Source organism: Myotis daubentonii, chromosome X (genome assembly GCF_963259705.1).
Source record: "Myotis daubentonii chromosome X, mMyoDau2.1, whole genome shotgun sequence".
Lineage (NCBI taxonomy): Eukaryota > Metazoa > Chordata > Mammalia > Chiroptera > Vespertilionidae > Myotis > Myotis daubentonii.
Window position 1 is genome coordinate 52469715 of NC_081861.1, and position 19069 is coordinate 52488783.

A 19069-nucleotide genomic window follows, 5' to 3' on the forward strand; every position below is an offset into this window, starting at 1 on the left:
TTCATTTTTGCACTCCTTTTTTTGGTCCCTACTTTTCTTTTCTTTTTTCTCTTTTATCTTTTTCTCTTCCTTCTTCCTTATCCCCTAATTCTCTTAATTCTGGTGGTCACCTTTATTTGGGGTTATTAATATCGTGAATATAGTTGTGTATAGTGCCTGGTACGTGGTGCCTTGTTGTGTTGTATTTTGTGCCTTTAAATCAGTACAGCAGATCCAAACAACAGCAACCTCCTGAGCACCACACCCTCTGCTGAGGAACAGCGGCTGTACATGAAACCTCGCCCCACCAGCCAGAAGAGCCACCACAGCTGTGAACAGCACCCATCAGAGGAGCTGCTGCCAACTGAAGAGCAGCTGCTACCGCAACTGCCCGAAGAGCAACCACAGGCCAAGGAGTCACTGCCACCAAGGGAGCAACCACTGAACGACTCAACGTCTAGATATGTCAGTGAGATCAAACATGGGTAGGCAAAGAAACCCCCAAAGGAAAGAGAAGGAGGACTCTCCAGAAAAGCAGCTAAGTAATACAGAGGCATGCAACATGACAGAAAAAGAATTCAGAATAAGGGTCCTAGAGTGCATAAACCGGATGGAGGAAAAAATTGACAACCTCTGCAAGAAGCACGAAGAAACAGATGAAAAAATCAATAACATATGGAAGAAGCTAGAAGAAACAGATGAAAAAATCAACAACTTCAGTAAGACCCAAGAAGAAATGAAGAGTGACATAGCTGCAATGAAAAACTCCATTGAAAGTATCAACAGTAGACTAGGAGAAGCGGAGGACCGAATTAGTGAATTAGAAGACAAGGAAGCAAAACACACCCAAAATGTACTGCAATTGGAGAAAAAAATTAAAAGACAGGAGGAGAGCCTAAGGGAGCTTTGGGACAACATGAAACGAAACAACATACGAATAATAGGGGTACCAGAACAACAGAAAGATGAACAAGGATTAGAAAACCTATTAGAAGAAATAATATCAGAAAACTTCCCTGAGGTGGGGAAGAAAAAAGTCACACAAGCCCAGAGAGTCCCAAACAAGGTGAACCCGAAAAGACCCACACCCAGACACATCATAATTGCCATGGCAAATGTTCAGGACAAAGAGAGAATCTTACAGGCTGCAAGAGAGAGACGGAAAGTTACATATAAGGGATCTCCCATTAGATTGTCAAATGATTTCTCAACAGAAACACATCAGGCCAGAAAAGAATGGACTGAAATTTACAAAGTGATGCAAAGCAAAGGACTGAATCCAAGAATACTCTATCCAGCAAGGCTATCATTCAAACTTGAAGGGGAAATAAGAAGCTTCACAGACAAAAAAAAGGCTAAGGGAGTTTATCACCACCAAGCCAGCAATGCAAGGAATGCTAAAGGACTGGTATAAAAATAAGAAATAAAAAGCTCAGAAAGAAAACAGCCACACAAAAAAAGAAATGGCTAGAAACAAATACCTTTCAATAATAACTTTAAACGTAAATGGACTAAATGCTCCAACCAAAAGACATCGAGTGGCTGAATGGATAAAAAAACATGACCCATACATCTGCTGTCTACAAGAAACCCACCTCATTAGAAGGGACTCACACAGACTGAAAGTGAAAGGATGGAAAAATATCTTTCAGGCAAATGGAAAGGAAAAGAAAGCTGGGGTAGCAATACTTATATCGGACAAAATAGACCTCAAAGTGAAGGCCATAACAAGAGATAAGGAAGGCCACTTCATAATACAACATGAGGAACTGTATTTAAAGGACCAGAAGGTTGAGAACCACTGCATTAGCCTGTGGGCTCCTTGAGGACATAGTTTAACCAGAAATCTGACTCTTCCTTCTCCTTTACTTCTTTTGTCACGGAGTTTCATTCAGCTTCCCAAATATCTTTCATATATGTACTCTCCTTATTTTGTGCCTAACATATTGAATTGTTTTGCAACAACTCTTGTGCTTCGGTCCCAATTCCTTCAAATCCATCTTTCCCATAGAACCTGAATAATTTTTCTAAAACACAAACTTCATTGTGCCATTCCCCTATTTAAAAGCATTCAAAGATTGTCTATAGCTTATGGATAATGTCCATACTCTTTGGAATGTTATATAGAGTCCTTTGTGATTTCTCCTCAGACTACCTCATTAGCCTCTTCCTTTTACTCCACACTGAGCCTATGTGCATAAAATATTATATGTTCTTTGACGTTACCATATTCCCTTTGGTTTCTGTGCCATCTTATTTATTTTTTTAATTTTATTTTTCAAATAGTTTACATTCAATATTATTTTGTTTTAGTTTCAGGCGTATAGCATAGTGGTTAGAAAATCATATGCGTTATAAAGTGATGCCCCTGATATTTCAAGTAGCCATCTGGCACAATCTATAGTTATTACACGCCATATTTCTGAAATGCCCTTCTTGTTCTGAATAAATTCTACTCTTCTGTCAAGACTCATCTTTCCCTGACTACCATCCTCCCATTTCCACTGCCTATTAGGATCCTATCCTACATGCTCTGAAGCAGCTTGTATTTATCATAGCTCAGTACTTTATAACACTTTATTTTAATTGTCTGTTCACTTATGTTTCCCCTACTAGACTGTCAGCTCCTTGAGGATAGGGGCTCAGGATACATTGAAAAAATAAATTCTATTTTTCAAATATTACTAGTAAAATAGATATTGGGACTAAATTTCTAATATGATTGTAAAGACATCGATGGTGAAACTCTTTTTCTTGACTTTGAAATAAGGACACGTTCAACAGTCCTTACAGAGTAAGAAGATAAATAATCAGAGGTGAATTTAACAACGAATATGTTCATTACTAAGAAGACAGCAGGTAAATAAGTGGACTAATCATTTAACATTAAACATTAAGAAATAATAAATAAATAAATTCATTATTAAAAATTATAGTCTCTTCAATAAATGGTGTTGGGAAAATTGGACAGATACATGCAAAAAGATGAAACTAGACCACCAACTCACACCATACACAAAAATAAACTCAAATTGGATAAAGGACTTAAACGTAAGACAGGAAACCATAAAAATATTAGAGGAATCCACAGGTAGCAAAATCTCAGATATATGCCGAAGGAATTTCTTCACTGACACAGCTCCTAGGGCAATGGAAACTAAAGGGAAAATTAACAAATGGGACTATATCAAAATAAAAAGCTTCTGCACAGCAAAAGAAACCATCAACAAACAACAAGAAAACCCACTGCATGGGAGAACATATTTGCCAATGATATCTCCGATAAAGGTTTAATCTCCAACATTTATAGGGAACTCATACAACTTAACAAAAGAAAGATAAACAACCCAATCAAAAAATGGGCAATGGACCTAAATAGAGACTTTTTGAAAGAAGACATACATAAGGCTGAGAGACATATGAGAACATGCTCAAAGTCACTAATCATCCGAGAGATGCAAATCAAAATGACAATGAGGTACCATCTCACACCTGTCAGAATGGCTTTCATCTACAAATCTACAAATGACAAATGCTGGTGAGGATGTAGAGAAAAAGGAACCCTCATGCACTGCTGGTGGGAATGCAGACTGGTGTAGCCACTGTGGAGAACAGTATGGAGTTTCCTCAAAAAATTAAAAATGGAACTCCCATTTGACCCAGTGATTCCACTTCTAGGAATATATCCCAAGAAACCAGAAACACCAATCAGAAAGGATATATGCATTCCTATGTTCATAGCAGCACAATTTACAATAGCTAAGATTTGGGATCAGCCTAAGTGCCCATCAGCAGATGAGTGGATTAAAAAACTTTGGCAGATCTACACAATGGAATACTATGCTGTGGTAAAAAAGAAGGAATTCTTGCCATTTGCAACAGCATGGATGGAACTGGAGAGCATTATGCTAAGTGAAATAAGCCAGTCAGGGAAAGATAAATACCACATGATCTCACTCATTTGTGGAATATAGAGAACAATATAGACTGATGAACAGGGACAGAACCAAAGACAGAGAAACAGCGATCAGACTATCAATCCCCAGAGGGAAAGTAAGGGAGGGTGGGGATAGGGGGAAGAGATCAACCAAAGGACTTGTATGCTTTCATATAAGCCAAACCAATGGACACGGACAACAGGGGGATGAGAGTATGAGTGCGGTGGGGGGGGGGGAGGAGGTTGGGGGTTAATGGGGGATGAGGACACATTTGTAATACCTTAACCAATAAAGAAATTAAAAAATAATAATAAATAAAAATTAAAAATTAAAAAAATATAGCAGTAATTTATGTATTATGAGACATCCAAGCAGTTGAATAGAAATGATAAAATGCCATATGAGAGAGAAAAACATGGATGTGAGAGAGATACATCGATTGGTTGCCTCTCCCAACCCAAGACCCTTCAGTCCTCAGGTTGATGCTCTAACCAGTGAACACTGGCCTGGGCCCTTCTGTTTTCTGTTGTAACTAACTTTTATACTCCTTCATGAATAAACTGTTTTTGAAAAAAAAATTCTAGTGTAATGAATTTGAGTTACATAATGCACCAATAAAAATCAATCTAATTGCTTTGTAGTCACAGGCTTCTACCTTATATTATTGTATATGTATACATTGACAGCCCACTGAAATAAAATATAATATTTATATATTAATTTTCATGTATTTTGATATACTTTCTACTCCTTATTCAGTACATCTGCACTCAATTTTCACTACTTGAAGTTTATATTTCCCTTCTAAATGTGTATCTTCAGTGAATTGGTAATTTTCCACAGTTGCACATAACTAAGTTCTTCATTCTCTCTTGCAAACTTCTCAGGAGATAATTCAAGAGTTGGAAAATATTTTTATAGATCTCATTTTCCAGTGTTTTCCAACCCCGATAGCTCATCTGTGGATACCTATAAATATAGATTTTTCAAGCCCCACCCAGAGGTACAATACAGTACAATCTGAAACCAGCATTTCTAAATTTTTTTAAATTAGCACAGATAAACAGCTAGGGTTTAGAATCTTTGGCTGAGTCTAATCATCCTTCCAGTGCTTAAATACCCTGGATAGCAGTGTGGAATTTCATTTGATAGGTCTGGGTAGGGAGCTGAGAGTTTGCATTTCTAGGAAACTCTCCTATGATAAGATACTGCTAATTCTTAGGCAACACTTTGAATAACAACAGCATTAAAAGCATGCAATAGTGGTGTCAGAGAAATCTGGGTTTAAATCTTCCACTATTTAGTAGTTGTGCAACCTTGGGCAGTTTACTTCACTTTCTGATGCTGTTTCCTCATTTATAAAATTGAAACATTAGTGCCTCATTGGACTGTTGTGGAGATTTCTTTTAAATATAGAAATTGACACAGATATATTCTTTTGAAAATTCAAGCAATTCAAACAAATTAAACTCTCTCTTCATCTTAATTATGCATAACTAGAGGCCTGGTGCACGAAATGCATGCATGGGTAGGGTCCCTAGGCCTGGCCGGCGATCATGGCTGATTGGGGCCTTCTGGCTGCTGGCCGGGGCCTTCCTTCATTCCACACCGCTCCCTGGTGGTCATCACATGTCATAGTGAGCGATCAAACTCCCAGTCTCCTGGTTGAACTCCCAAGGGGACACTTTGCATATTAGCCTTTTATATATATATAGATAATTAAAAGATAACATGTTTACAGTACTATGCCATCTTATACAGGAATATGTCTACTTTTACTTGTCTATTTTATGTAATATAATTAAATTAAATTAAATACTGTTTTAAAAGTACTTACCATGATTTCTGGACATCATAAGTGCTCAGTACATAGTAGCCGATAGCTATTTTTTAAAAATACTTGATTATGGAAAATTTAAAAAAAACACAAAGTAGAGAGTATAGTATAAGTAAATCTCTGTGTATTCATCACCTAGTTTCAACAATTATCAACACATGGCCAATCATGTTTCATTTGTACACCAAATCATCTCTTCCTCTTCCAGATTATTTTAAAGCAAATCCTAGACACCATATCATTTCCTCTGTGTGTATTTCTAAAAGATAAGGTGTCTCCTTCTCTCTCTCAATCTCTTTCTCTCTCTCTCTCTCTCTCTCTCTCTCTCTCTCTCTCTCTCTCCCTCTCTCTCTTTCAATAAGCATTATGACTTATTTTCACCTATTTTTTAATAAATCTATAATATAATCAAATATTCAGTCAGCATTCAAATATCTCCAGTTGTCTCATAAACACCTTTTTGAAGTTGGCTTGATAAAATCTGGATAAGAGTGGAAGTTGTAATATTGCTGTTATTATTTATTTTATTATGATTTTCATCACACAGATCATCCTAGACCTCCAGTGATGGGGAGCTTGCCAAATCCCATGGCAGCTCATTTTTAACTTAGGATAGCATGATTACGAGGTTTCTATTCAATATAAAGCATTTCTGTCTCTCTGTATCTTCCATCCACTGGGTCTTATGCAGAAAAAAAAAATCTGTTCCCTCTACTCAATGACAGCCTGTGTTAATTTCCTGTGGCTGCTAGAACAAAGTACCACAAACTGGATGGTTTAAAACAGGAGACATTTATTGTCTCACAGTTCTGGAAGCTATAAATCTGAAATCAATGCAGTGGTAGGGCTATGTTTCATTTGAAGGTTCTTTTTTTTATATAATTTTTTAAAATATATTTTATTGATTTTCTACAGAGAGGAAGGGAGAGAGATAGAGAGCCAGAAACATCGATGAGAGAGAAACATCGATCAGCTGCCCCCTGCACACCCCCCACTGGGGATGCGCCCGCAACCCAGGCACATGCCCTTGACCGGAATCGAACCTGGGACCCCCCAGCCCGCAGGCCGACGCTCTATCCACTGAGCCAAACCGTTTTCGGCCATTTGAAGGCTCTAAGGGAGAATCCTTCCTTACATTTTGTAGCTTCTAAGGGCTTCTGTTCCTTAGCTTGTGACAACATAATTCTAATCCCTGCCCTTGTCTTCACATGGCAACTTCCCTCTTTGTGATCAAATTTCCCTTTTCTTATAAGAACACCAGTCATATTGAATTAATGGCCCACCTTATGCCAATATGACCTCATCTGAACTAATTGAATTTGCAAAGACACCATATTCAATAAGGTCACATTCTGATGCTCCAGAGGTTAGGATTTCAACATATCTTTTTGGGGCACACAATTCCACCCATAACACAGCTTTCAAATATTTGATTAAAACCATTAAATCCCTATCCTGGTTAAATCTTTCCTGTTCCTTCAACAATTCCTGAGGTTTGGCTTTATTTTTTCAAACCACTGGCATTTATTGAATAATTCAACTTAGCTCACTGGTTGAAATGTTGTTCAGGCGTAGTTTGACCTGAAGAATAAACCCAAACTATCTCCTCTCTGTTTCTACATACTTTATTTCTATCAGTGCAACTTAAGTTTAACTTAATACATTTTCCTTCTCTCTACTTATTTCAGGCCAAGTTAGAAGTCCCATTTCTATTCTTTTGTTTTATCTCTACCATTGTACTTACCACACTATGTAATAACTGTATGAAAAAAAATAATAAGGGTGTTATAAGTCAACTCAATGAGCCAAGTGTGTTATGGCCACAAAATAATCAATTTATCAAACATTAGATTCTTACTATGTTCCAGACTTTGCACATGATGTGACAGATACAATTTTTAATAAAACATAGTCCTCTGGAAGCTCATAGCCTAATGAGGGATACAAGCATGTATAACAGACAAGAAAAATATGGTGGGACAAGTGATGTGTTAGAGTCAAGTTCAGGATGTTCTGAAAGCATTTTATAGGGGCATCTAAGCCAGCCCAGGATCAGGTGTTAGGTTAAGGGAAGCCTTCTTGAAGAGATGATGCTTGGGCTGAGTCTGAGAAGATGACAAGTAGTCAGCCAGGTAAAGAGGGGGAAGTAAAAAATGGGGGAATGGGCTTCAAAGCAGAGGCTGCAGCATGAGCAAAGGAACAGAAGTGTTCAGAGAAATGCAAGGCTGCAAGCAGCTTGGTATTCCTAAAACATTAGCTGTGAGTGAGACATGAAGCTGGGAAATGAAGCTGGCTAATTTAAGATTTGTATGGTCCTGACAAAGCTTGAACTCCATCTTATATGTGATAGTGTGTTACACGATCATATTTTTTCTTTAAAAACCTAGTTCAGGTGGCTGTGTGGAAAGTTGGATAGGGTCAAAACTGGAGGTAGGGAGGTCAGCTAAGAATTGGTTACAGATATTAGGTATGCCATGAATGGAGAAATATTTGAGATGTAAAATCATCAAGATCGGGTCAGTGTTTACTATTAGGGGAGTAACAGAGAATAAAGAGGCAGAATGACTAGCTGGTCTCTGGTGTAGAGATAACTGGGTGATGCTATTGTTTGAGACAGGGAACATAAGAAAATAGGTTTGGGGAGGAGATAATGAGTTTTGTTTTTGAATGTGTTAAATTTGAGTTACTCATGGGATTTTTCAGGTTTGGGGTAAAGTTCTGGCCTGGAGATATAGATTTTTATGTCATCAGAGAAAAGATAAGAAATGTAGACAATGAGAATGAATGGAACCATTTGGGAGAATGTGTGTTTGTTTGTTTTTTAATATATTTTTATGGATTTCAAAGAGGAAGGGAGAGGGAGAGAGAGAAATAGAAACATCAATGATGAGAGAATCATTTATTGGCTGCCTCCTGCATGCCTCCTACTGGGGATCAAGCCTGAAACCCAGGCATGTGCCCTGACGCAGAATGGAACCATGACCTCCTGGTTCATGGGTGGACGCTCAATCATTGAGCCACACAGGCTGGGCTGGGAGAATTTGAAAGTGGGAAGAACCAAAGACTTAGGATGGAATCTTGGTCAACAACCACATGTTGATGGGGGAGGAGGATCACATGAAGGGCAAAGTGAGAATAGTCATAGAGATACAAAGGGAATTAGGGAAGTGTGGTGTCATGGAATCAAAAGAAAAAGAAAGAGCAGCAGTATTAAATGGCATTGAATGGTCAGTAAAATAAAGGTTCCAGGAAAGACCTTGTTTACTGCTTTGCTAAAATCTAAAGAAAACCAAAATTCTATTCTAATTTCCTTGTTTTCCTTATCAATTGGTCTCATTAAAAAAGGAGTGGTTGAGAGAATGCCAGGGTACTCCTCCAGAAACTCCCTGTGACAGAAAACAAAACAAAACACATTTTAATCCCATGACTTTTAAATTCTCTTTTTTTTTCTAGTTTAGGGAATTTGCAAATGGAAGATGCTAAAAAAAATTTAGTAAACTCCATTGCTGTAATTTAGTAAGCTAAATTGGCCAGAAATGCATGCCAGATGCTTCTGTTTCTTTTAGAGAGTAAATATAAATATGGCTGGGTTGCTTTCGATGTGAAGCTTGAGTGGTCCTGGATGGCAAGGCAGAAGGAGAACTCACTTGAGAAGGTTGCTTGCAGGAGAGAGCATTCAGATATGATGTAGTCAGCGGGATGATTTCCTGAGAAAAAGGAAACTCACAAGTTTGGACCTAGTGACCTGACGGAAGGTAAGGGAAAGAGACAGTGGAGTACCGTGATTAAGGGCACCAACTTTGACATAGACTTCCTTGATTTGACCCCTAGCTCTGCCACATACTAGTTAGTGACCTTACCTATCTGATCCTCAGTTACCTCATCTAGGTAATGGGCACAGAGTTTTTAAGAGTAAATGAGTCCTAGCTGGTTTGGCTCAGTGGATAGAGCGTCGGCCTGTGGACTGAAGGGTTCCGGGTTTGATTCCAGTCAAGGGCACATGCCTGGGTTGCAGGCTTGATCCCCAGTAGGGTGTGTGTAGGAGGCAGCTAATCAATGATTCTCTCTCATCATTGATGTTTCTATCTCTCTCTCCCTCTCCCTTCCTCTCTGAAATCAATAAAAAATATATATATTTTTAAAAAGAGTAAATGAGACGGTGTTTTATTTATGTGTTTATTTTTGCTTAATCCTCATCCAAGCATATTTTTTGCCATTGAAGAGAGTGGAAGGGAGGGGGAAAAGGGAGAGAGAGAGAGAGAGAGAGAGAGAGAGAGAGAGAGAGAGAGAGAGAGAGAAGAGATGTGAGAGGGACATCTATTGGTTGTCTTCCGCACACATCCTGAATGGGGCTGGGTATCAAACCAGCAACTCATGGAACATGCGCCTTGACCAGGAATTGAACCTGAGACCCTTCAGTTAGCAGGCAGACACTCTAACCACTGAGAAAGATTGGCCAGGGCTGTGTTTTATTATTATTATTTTTTAATCCTCACCGAGGATATGTTTTTATTGATTTTGAGCGGGGGGGGGGGGGGTGTCAATGTGAAAAACATCTGCTTCCCATATGTGCCCTGATAGGGGATGGAACCTGCAACAGTTTTGGTGTATGGGATGATGCTCCAAGCAACTGAGCACCCGCTGGGGCAAGAGTGTTGACCAGTGCACCAGAGATTGTGTTTTAAAGTCTCTAGCAAAGTGCCCAGCACCTAATAGTCACTCCATAAAAGTTGACATGCCCTTTCCTTCCCTATCTAGGAAAGATTCTTATTGAGCAGAGACTTCAGGTCACAGGGTGAAGGAGTCAGGAGTAAAAAGGTGTTTTCATCTAACTTTCCAGATGAAAAGTCATGAACACTAGAAATGTATGATTGGGTTCACAAGGGAACAACTCAAATTCTTTACACAAGAATAAAATAAAAACACTCTGATATCAAATACTGTATTATCCTATACTAGAGGCCCGGTGCACGAAATTCATGTGGGGTGAGGTGAGGTCCCTCAGCCCGGCCTGCACCCTCTTGCAATCTGGGACCCCTGGGGGATGTCCAACTGCTGGTTTAGGGCAGATCCCTGCAGTCGGACATCCCTCTCACAATCTAGGACCACTGGCTCCTAACCACTCGCCTGCCTGCCTGATCACCCCTAACCTCTCTGCCTGCTTCTCTCATCACCCCTAACCACATGCCTGCCTGCCTGATGCCCCTAACTGCTCATCTGCCTGCCTGATCACCCCTGACTGCCTCTGCCTGCCTGCCTGATCTCCCCTAACCACTCTGCCTGCCTGATGCCCCTAACTGCTCACCTGCCTGCCTGAACACCCCTAACCACTCTCCTGCCTTCCTGATCACCCCTAAACACTCTGCCTGCCTGCCTCATTGCCCCTAATCACTTGCCTGCCTGATCACCCCTAACTGCTCGCCTGCCTGCCTGTCTGATCATCCATAACTGCTCTCCTGCCTGCCTCATCACCCCTAACCACTCTACCTGCCTTCCTCATTGCCCCTAACCACTCTGTCTGCCTGCCTCATCATCCCTAACTACTCTGCCTGCCTGATCACCCCTAACTGCTCACCTGCCTGCCTGATCACCCCTAACTGCCTCTGCCTTGGCCCCCGCTGCAGCATCTTCATCTGGAAGGATGTTTGGAAGGTTGTTTGGCTGTCCAGTCTACTTAGTATATTACCCTTTTGTTATTATAGATAATAAATGGGTAATATGCAAATCGACCAAACCGTGAAACGACCGGTCACTATGACATGCACTGACCACCAGGGGGCAGACGCTCAATGCAGGAGCTGCCCCCAGCCTGCAGGCCCTGATCACCTGATGGGGGCCTGCAGGCCAACCTCTCGGTCCCTCCCCTGGCTGGCTGGCATTGTTTCCCACAGCTGAGACACAGGCCTGCCCACAGCTGCTGACAGTTGCTTCTCATTCCTCCCCACCTGCTCCCTGAGGGGGAGGGAGAAGCCATCAATAAGGTAGCAGGCGTTGGTTAGGTGGGTTGTTGAGAAACCTGCCTCCTGATGCTGCTGAATTCTAACCCTGTCCAGAATTCTGTGTTCTTTGCTTAAAGCACCTGATCTTACCCTCCTCAGTGGTGATGCGACCTGAAATCTAATGGGACCTTTCTGTGGGATGGGTTGTTGCAAGGACCCCAGGACCCTGCAAATAGAATCCTCCAGTGAATAAATGCAGTGAACATTCAGGCGTGACCAGAATGACCCTGATAGCACCATTGCCTCCTGGAACTCTCTTGAGCATTGGGCCCACACCCTATCCCTTACTTGAAAGAAATTCCACACAAAAGCACCTCTGGATCACAGCCTCCTATACAGGTTCAAAGTGTATCCTGGGCCAGACCCACCTCGGGTGCAAGAGGGCGAAGGGGAAACTGGGGGGGTGGGGAGGGAGGTGGGTAGTGGCAGGGGGCGGGGCTGGCTGCTGGCAACCAAGGAAGATGGCCCTGATCACAGGCCAGACCTAAGAACCATACCCATGTACAAATTTTGTGCACCGGGCCTCTAGTCTTACTTAATAGGATATCCAGACATAGTGTGTACTGTAAGGTTAGTTGATTCAGCAACTAGATAATTTCGTGAAAGACACAGTTTCTTTGGTCTCTTTTTTCACCATTCTAATGTGTCCAGTTCATCCTAGGGCTGGTTTCTCTGGTTGTAAGAAGGTTGCTTATAGCAATTGCTATATACATACTTAGTCACATGCAGTGGAAAGGGACAACCTCTACTTCAAGGATAAAATAAAAACCCTTCATTTCAGTCTTGCTGGGTCCCCATTGGCCATTGTCCACCTTGAACGTATTAATAACTAATCATCATGGGATTGTCAACCTCCAATTGGTGTAAGCCTGGATTCCTAAACCAATCACCAGCAAAAGAGAGGGAATTACAATAACTGATTTATACGAATGATATTGGCTATGCTTTCTGGACCCCAAAAGGAGGATCATCATGGCATGGAGCAGAGTCCCCAGGCAATTGACAATGTGAAGAACAGGCTTGAGTGGTTTTAAGCAAGTAAGGCTTTGGGGTTGTTTGCTATTGTAATCTAACCTAACCCATGTTATATAACAATAGACAAAGTAAGTAAAGTATTGTAAACTACATTATGAAGGAGAGATGTGCCAATGTGGGTGTAAATGAGCTAAATCCTTACCTATGAAAGGAGGAAGTCAATACTTAATGTTTAAAAGGAAAACAAATAGTACAGAAAGTCATGTTATTTAGAAATTTAGAGGAAACTACGAGGAAAGAAAAAAATACTGCTAAAAAATTAAAACTTATTGCCCAGGGAATAAGTCTAGGGTAGAAACAGGTGGGGCAGGAGGATTTTGGCTTTCATTACAAACTCTCCCGAAATTGATTATGTTTATAAGTAATGTGCTTGTATTCCTTTGATATATATTTTTAAATTTCTGTTTATTTGTCTTTATTTTATGCAACCTCTAAAAAATGATCATTTTCAGGTCCTGGGAACATGGTCATTCAATCCAACTGACGTCTTTCTGGAAGTAAATTTGTGCTTTGGTTGACTCAGATATTAAATACTTAATTTATTCCTGAATAACATTTTACTTTTGACAACCTGATGGTCAAACTAGTAATCTGACAGCCAGCTTCAAAATTACAAGAATAAAAGAATGTTTGTGTTTATGCCATTTATTAATTTTTTAGAGAGAAAGTACATCAAAAGGGTTTCTGGTCAGAAAATAAAGTAATTAAAAATGGTTGTGAGATTATGAGGTATCTGCTCACCTGGGGATATTCTTTAAAAGACCTTTGGAGGGGCTAGAGCTGCAAATTTTTCACTTGGGAGTTTCTCTCTAATCATAGGCCTGAGACTCTTTTTCAAAGTCTCCTCTCTCAGCCTCAAAGTCTTCACAACACTGTCTGCCCTCTCTAAAGCCTACATCTCACTCTGTGTGGATGGTATGGTCATCTAAGATGGTCCCATTTAGGAACCATATGGCATTTTCAGCATCAGCTCTGTTGTAGTATTCTACAAAACAGAAACCACATGGTGTTTTCTTTAACTTATCCAAGCCCATAAATACATTTCTGATATCACCACATCTACTAAAGAGCTCAAATATTTGCTCCTCAGATGTACAAATGGAAGGATTCCCCACATATAGAGTGCAGCTTTCCTTCAGTAATTTTTCATGCTCTCTGTTATCGGCACTGAAATGCTGGCTCTGGTCCTTGTTCAGCTCCAGGTAGGAGTCACTGGACAGAATCTTCAGGTCTTTGGACATGGTGCTCAGCGAGCTCTGTGAGGGCAGCCGGTCATGATCCAGCTTGGCAGCAGTGACACCAACAAAACCCTAAATTTAATTTTTTAAAAGAGTAAAGTTACAAGACAGGAAGAAGAAATAAAAACCTGTGGATACGTAAGAGATTTGTGCCAAGATGCATACACACCTCAGCTCTTGACCAAGAGGATCATGTCAAGGCAGACCCTAAATAGAATGTGCCAGGTCCCAAGAACATGGGCATAAAATCTGATTTTGCAATTCTTCCTGAAAGGTAAGTTATGCTGCCTTTGGTTGACTCAGATCTTACATACCTAATATATTACCAAATAATATATTTAATAACAGTATGGTGTTAGAAAATATGGTATAAAACAGTAAAAATTGATCAAATTTTCATAGATAATGAGTACTACTATCATTTCTAATCAAGAACTAGACATCAGATAGGTCACATATATAATCAGGGTCAAAGTAAAAATACAGTTGTGACATACTCTCTCATAATTTAAAATAAATATGTGATTCAACTTTATAATATATGGTCCCTATATATACTAAGATATATATAATACCAAGTATATAAATAAAATAGCTCTATAAAAATGAAAACTCTCTAGTATAATTTTGATCTAAATTAAGATTAAATTTTATTAATAATTCCACTTGTCATATTAGACTTTAGAAGGACTCTTTTTTAATTATTTGAATATTCCAAGCCTGTTTTTAAAAACTTCCCAGAGAATTTTGACTAATGCCCTTTTCTTTCTTCACTAAATGTTCCTACTATGGTCAGAGGCATTAAAAATAATTCAATTGGTTTTAGCTACACTTTTCAAAAATTGGCATTAGTTCCCCCACACACACTATTTTGTAATGATTCCCACATTTTAGTGTGAAGGGAAAATCTGCAGAACCAGAAAAAAATGCATATTCTTTCAGATCACCCTTAAGAGATTCTGACTCAGTAGATTTAGAGCAAGACCAAAGAACTTACATTTAAATTTTAACCTGAAACCCTCGGTGATCCAGATGCAAGTTGTCCTAGGACCACACTTGGAGATTTCTCTTAACAAACATTTAATGAGCACTCTTTATTTGTCAGGCACTATACTAGGTGCTATGAATATGTAAATGAAAAAGAGACAGTGGAAGTAAAATTTTCAGAAAGGACGGTATCCTCAGTACCTCACATTAACAATGACTTGTACACACATTAAAAATCCAATGAATATCTGCTAAATGAACGACTACATGAGTTCAGAATTGGTGATGTTCAAGTAAACAAGAAACAATACAATGTAATCAGTCCTATTTTAGAGATTTATATAAAGGAAAGGGAGAAGGGAACTAATATTTTCTGGGGATCTACTAGTACTTCATGGTGTACACTGTATGCATTTTCTACTATATCCTACAAGAGGAGAAGCAATGACTCAGCTTGGGGAAATCAGAGAATATTTCCAGAGGAGAGGCTGCATGCAATGATGAGAGAGAGAGAGAGAGAGAGAGAGAGAGAGAGAGAGAGAGAGAGAGAATTGGATTGGGGGAGGATGGATGTAGAAATTTAGGGAATGAAGCAGACAGAGAAAACATGTGCAAGGGAAGAATGTAGTCAAAGAAAAATAAAAGCATAGAAAAACTGAAATGGAAGCCTAAATAAACCAGGTGCAAACAATAATGCTGTACAATTCATAGCAATGCCCCTGCCTATTTAGATGTCATTTGAAGGGCAGTGGGAAACCCAGTACCCAAAAATCATCTTCCTGACAACCTGCAAATGATTTCTGAAAGTATGCCACTGGAAACTCATATTTTAAATCATTGACAAATTGCCTCATTAAAAAATAAATATCCTTCCCATACTTACTAGATTGGCAGATCTGAGAATGTGATAGCTATAGTGGATTTCATTTAATCCAGGTGTTGGATAACGTTTCCCATAATTTCTTTGTAGATGAGTTGGCAAAATATAGGGTGTATGCTTCAGTTGTGTGTTGAGATGAGTTTAGAACTAACCAGAACAACAAATGATTTGGTGTCAAACTATAAAGGAAGTTCTAGCAATGAGCCAAAATGTTTTATTCTTAGCTGTGTCTTGTTTGGCTCCTTTATAATTTGGTTTACTACTAACAATAGCTTTTAAACTGGTCAAAGAAGCCCAAAGCTAGAATGGGTTGCCTTCAGGTACAATGAACACTAGACACTAAGGGGTTCAAGCCAAACCTGGAATACACCTTGCCCAGTATTTAAACAGTGGAGTGGCCTTCTTCAACCAGTGTAGTGTTAGGAATCAAGGATGAATTTTGAAGTCAAAAGACCTAGTTCAAATTTCAGCTTTACTACTTACTTGCAGTGTGACCATGGGCAAAGTGCTTAACCATACTGATTTCAATAACTACTCTAAGTCTAATTTTAAAATCTGAATAAAGGTTTGGTTGGAAGACAAGGGCTCATTCTAGGCAGAGAGGACAGTGTGTACAAAGGTATGGAGGCTTGATGGGGTGTGTTCAGTTTGATATTATTTAGGCAAGAGGATGAGGAAAAGATAATAGGAGATAAGACTGAAAGGGTAAGCAGGGCCAGGTTCTGAAAGGCCCTTGTAAGGCATGTGGAGAAGCTTGGACTCTACCAGTAAGCAGTGGGGAGATAGTGCTTGTTGCAGTATAGGAGTGATGTGATCTGACTTGCATTACAGAAAAATTCTAGCATAATTGCAAAGAACAAATTAAAGGGAGAGTATGTCTAGAGGCAGGAAGACCACTTAAGAAGCTATTTAGCCCTAGCCGGTTTTGCTCAATGGATAGAGGGTCAGCCTGCCGGACTGAAGGGTCCCAAGTTCGATTCCAGTCACGGGCACATGCCTGGGTTGTGGGCTAGATCCCTAGTGGGGTGTGTGTGCAGGAGGCAGCCAATTAATGATTCTCTCTCATCATTGATGTTTCTCTCTCCCTCTCCCTTCCTCTCTGAAATCAATATATATATATATTTGTAGCCCGGTGCACAAAAATTTGTGCACTGGGGGGTGGTGGTGGTCCCTTAGTTATTAAACATTTATCGGCACAACACTGACCACATTGGTGGTGGTGGTGGTGGTCTTGTCAGAATGTGTTATATTGTGCAGATGAAAATATATTTAAACAGATTTGATATAGATATTTTCAAAGATGGAAGAATTGTCAACTATTTCAGTTGATTCATATCTTCACTAATTGTCATCATTGCAAAGTTTTCAGTCCCCATATGGATTGCTGGATATAATAGGTCATGTGCTGTCCCTGTCCTTTGTAGCCTTTGTAGCCTTAAGGACTCTAGCTTTCCATTTATATGTTTAAGTACCAACCTTACCGGCTTAAAAATGTAAGCTTTTAACACTGCTCTCTCTGTTCCGTATCCTTCCGATGAAAAGTGGAGTTGGGTTGCAGCACAGGAGAGAAATTCAGAAGGGGAATATTGAAGTAATTACTACAGTAGGAGAAGAGGGAACCTATTTCCCTGGCCACAGGCGCTGGCGCTCTGGACCACAGGGCTGGCAGCTTCTCCGGGTGGCTGCAGCCTGGGACCTCGGACGGGTGGCTTGTCCGTCTCCTGGGCTGCAGCCAGCCGCAGGCACTGGCGCCTGGACCAAAGGTGGGCGGCTTCTTCTTCTGGCGGCTTTTTCTTCTTCTGTGCTTCCAGGGAGGGCAGTCAGTTATGTGTTTATGTGTGTGCATGCAAACATAGGCCTGTACACGTGTGTACGTGGAAATCTGCTGGGCAAGTCAAAACCATAGAAGAGTTGCCCCCATCTCTTGAATCTTCCAGAGATATCCCCCACGTTTTTATTCTATCACTACTGGAGAGTCAGTATTTGCAACCAGCCAGCCAGTGACTCAGTGTCTATTTATGACTTCTTCTTTCCCTGTCTGTCTTCCAACCTCTAATCTTATTTCCACCTGGATGCATCATTTTTACTCCCAATATGCTGTATAGAGAAGGAGTCAGGATGCTGTCTTCCCATGAATAGTACTCAGTAACAAACCAATTACATTTTAGTTGGGCAATGCCCCTACCCACCCTTAAGATCCCTTCCACCATGCATTTCTATTTCCTTTTTTGTTTGTTGGATTGTTCTGCTGCTCCTTCTTTGCCGGGAGCCAGTCCATCCTTGCTGTTTCAAGGGACCTGGCATATATGGCATACTGTTCTTAATATGTTTGCTCACCTTCTTGGCACTATGTGTTTTAACCAAGGTCACCTCTCTGAGAAAGGTTGTTTCCCCAGGTAGGGATTTCCCCCTGAAGTTAGGGAGGGAATAAAACCCCTTAACTAAGTGCCAGGCGGGTAATTAATCACTTTAACTACGAACAATCATGCTTAAGCTACATAATCTTTACTCCCTGGAATGGAGATAAGAAACGCCCTAACCTTTGGAATAGAGAGTGATAGGATTGGAATCAACTGGTATAAATACAGATGTAATAAGACAACAGGACGCAGAACCTAGACACAGAACCTACACAGAACCTAGAGACAGAAGAACTTCGCTGGAGAGAACATGGCAAAAGATCTTGGACAGAAACTGGCCACAGAACTTAGAGACAGAACCTAGCGAGAGAACCTGGCTGAAGGACCTAGAGACAGAACCTGGCTACAGAACCTGGATAGAACATGGCAAGAGAACCTGACTAGAACCTAGTGACTGAACCTGGCTGGAGAACCTGGACAGAACCTGGCTGGAGAACCTAGCGAGGGAATATGGCTATAGAACCTGGCTGGAGAACCCAACCATGCTGATCAACTGAACACTGCCTCTGTGTCGTTCCTTCTTCGCCGACTCCGTCCACACCTTTGGGGAGCCGGGGTCCCCAGACACAACCCGGGGTCCCCAAAGACAACCCGGGGTCCCCAAAGATAACCTGGGGTGTGTGTGTGTGTGTGTGTGTGTGTGTGTGTGTGTGTGTATATATATAATTATTATATAATTATATATATATATTATATATAATATATACAATTACAACTGAAATATGGAAAGGCTTCCTGAATAATCAATGGAAAACT

At 40.3% G+C, this 19069-nt stretch overlaps 1 protein-coding gene across 1 annotated transcript; it reads right to left on the reverse strand.

The window, feature by feature from the left end:
* Nucleotides 1-13510: 13510 nt before the first annotated feature.
* NCBP2L (nuclear cap binding protein subunit 2 like) lies at nt 13511-14094 on the reverse strand. The gene is given in 1 exon segment (XM_059679514.1): nt 13511-14094. A coding segment is annotated over 1 exon segment (432 nt). The 5' UTR covers nt 14030-14094; the 3' UTR covers nt 13511-13597.
* Nucleotides 14095-19069: the final 4975 nt, after the last annotated feature.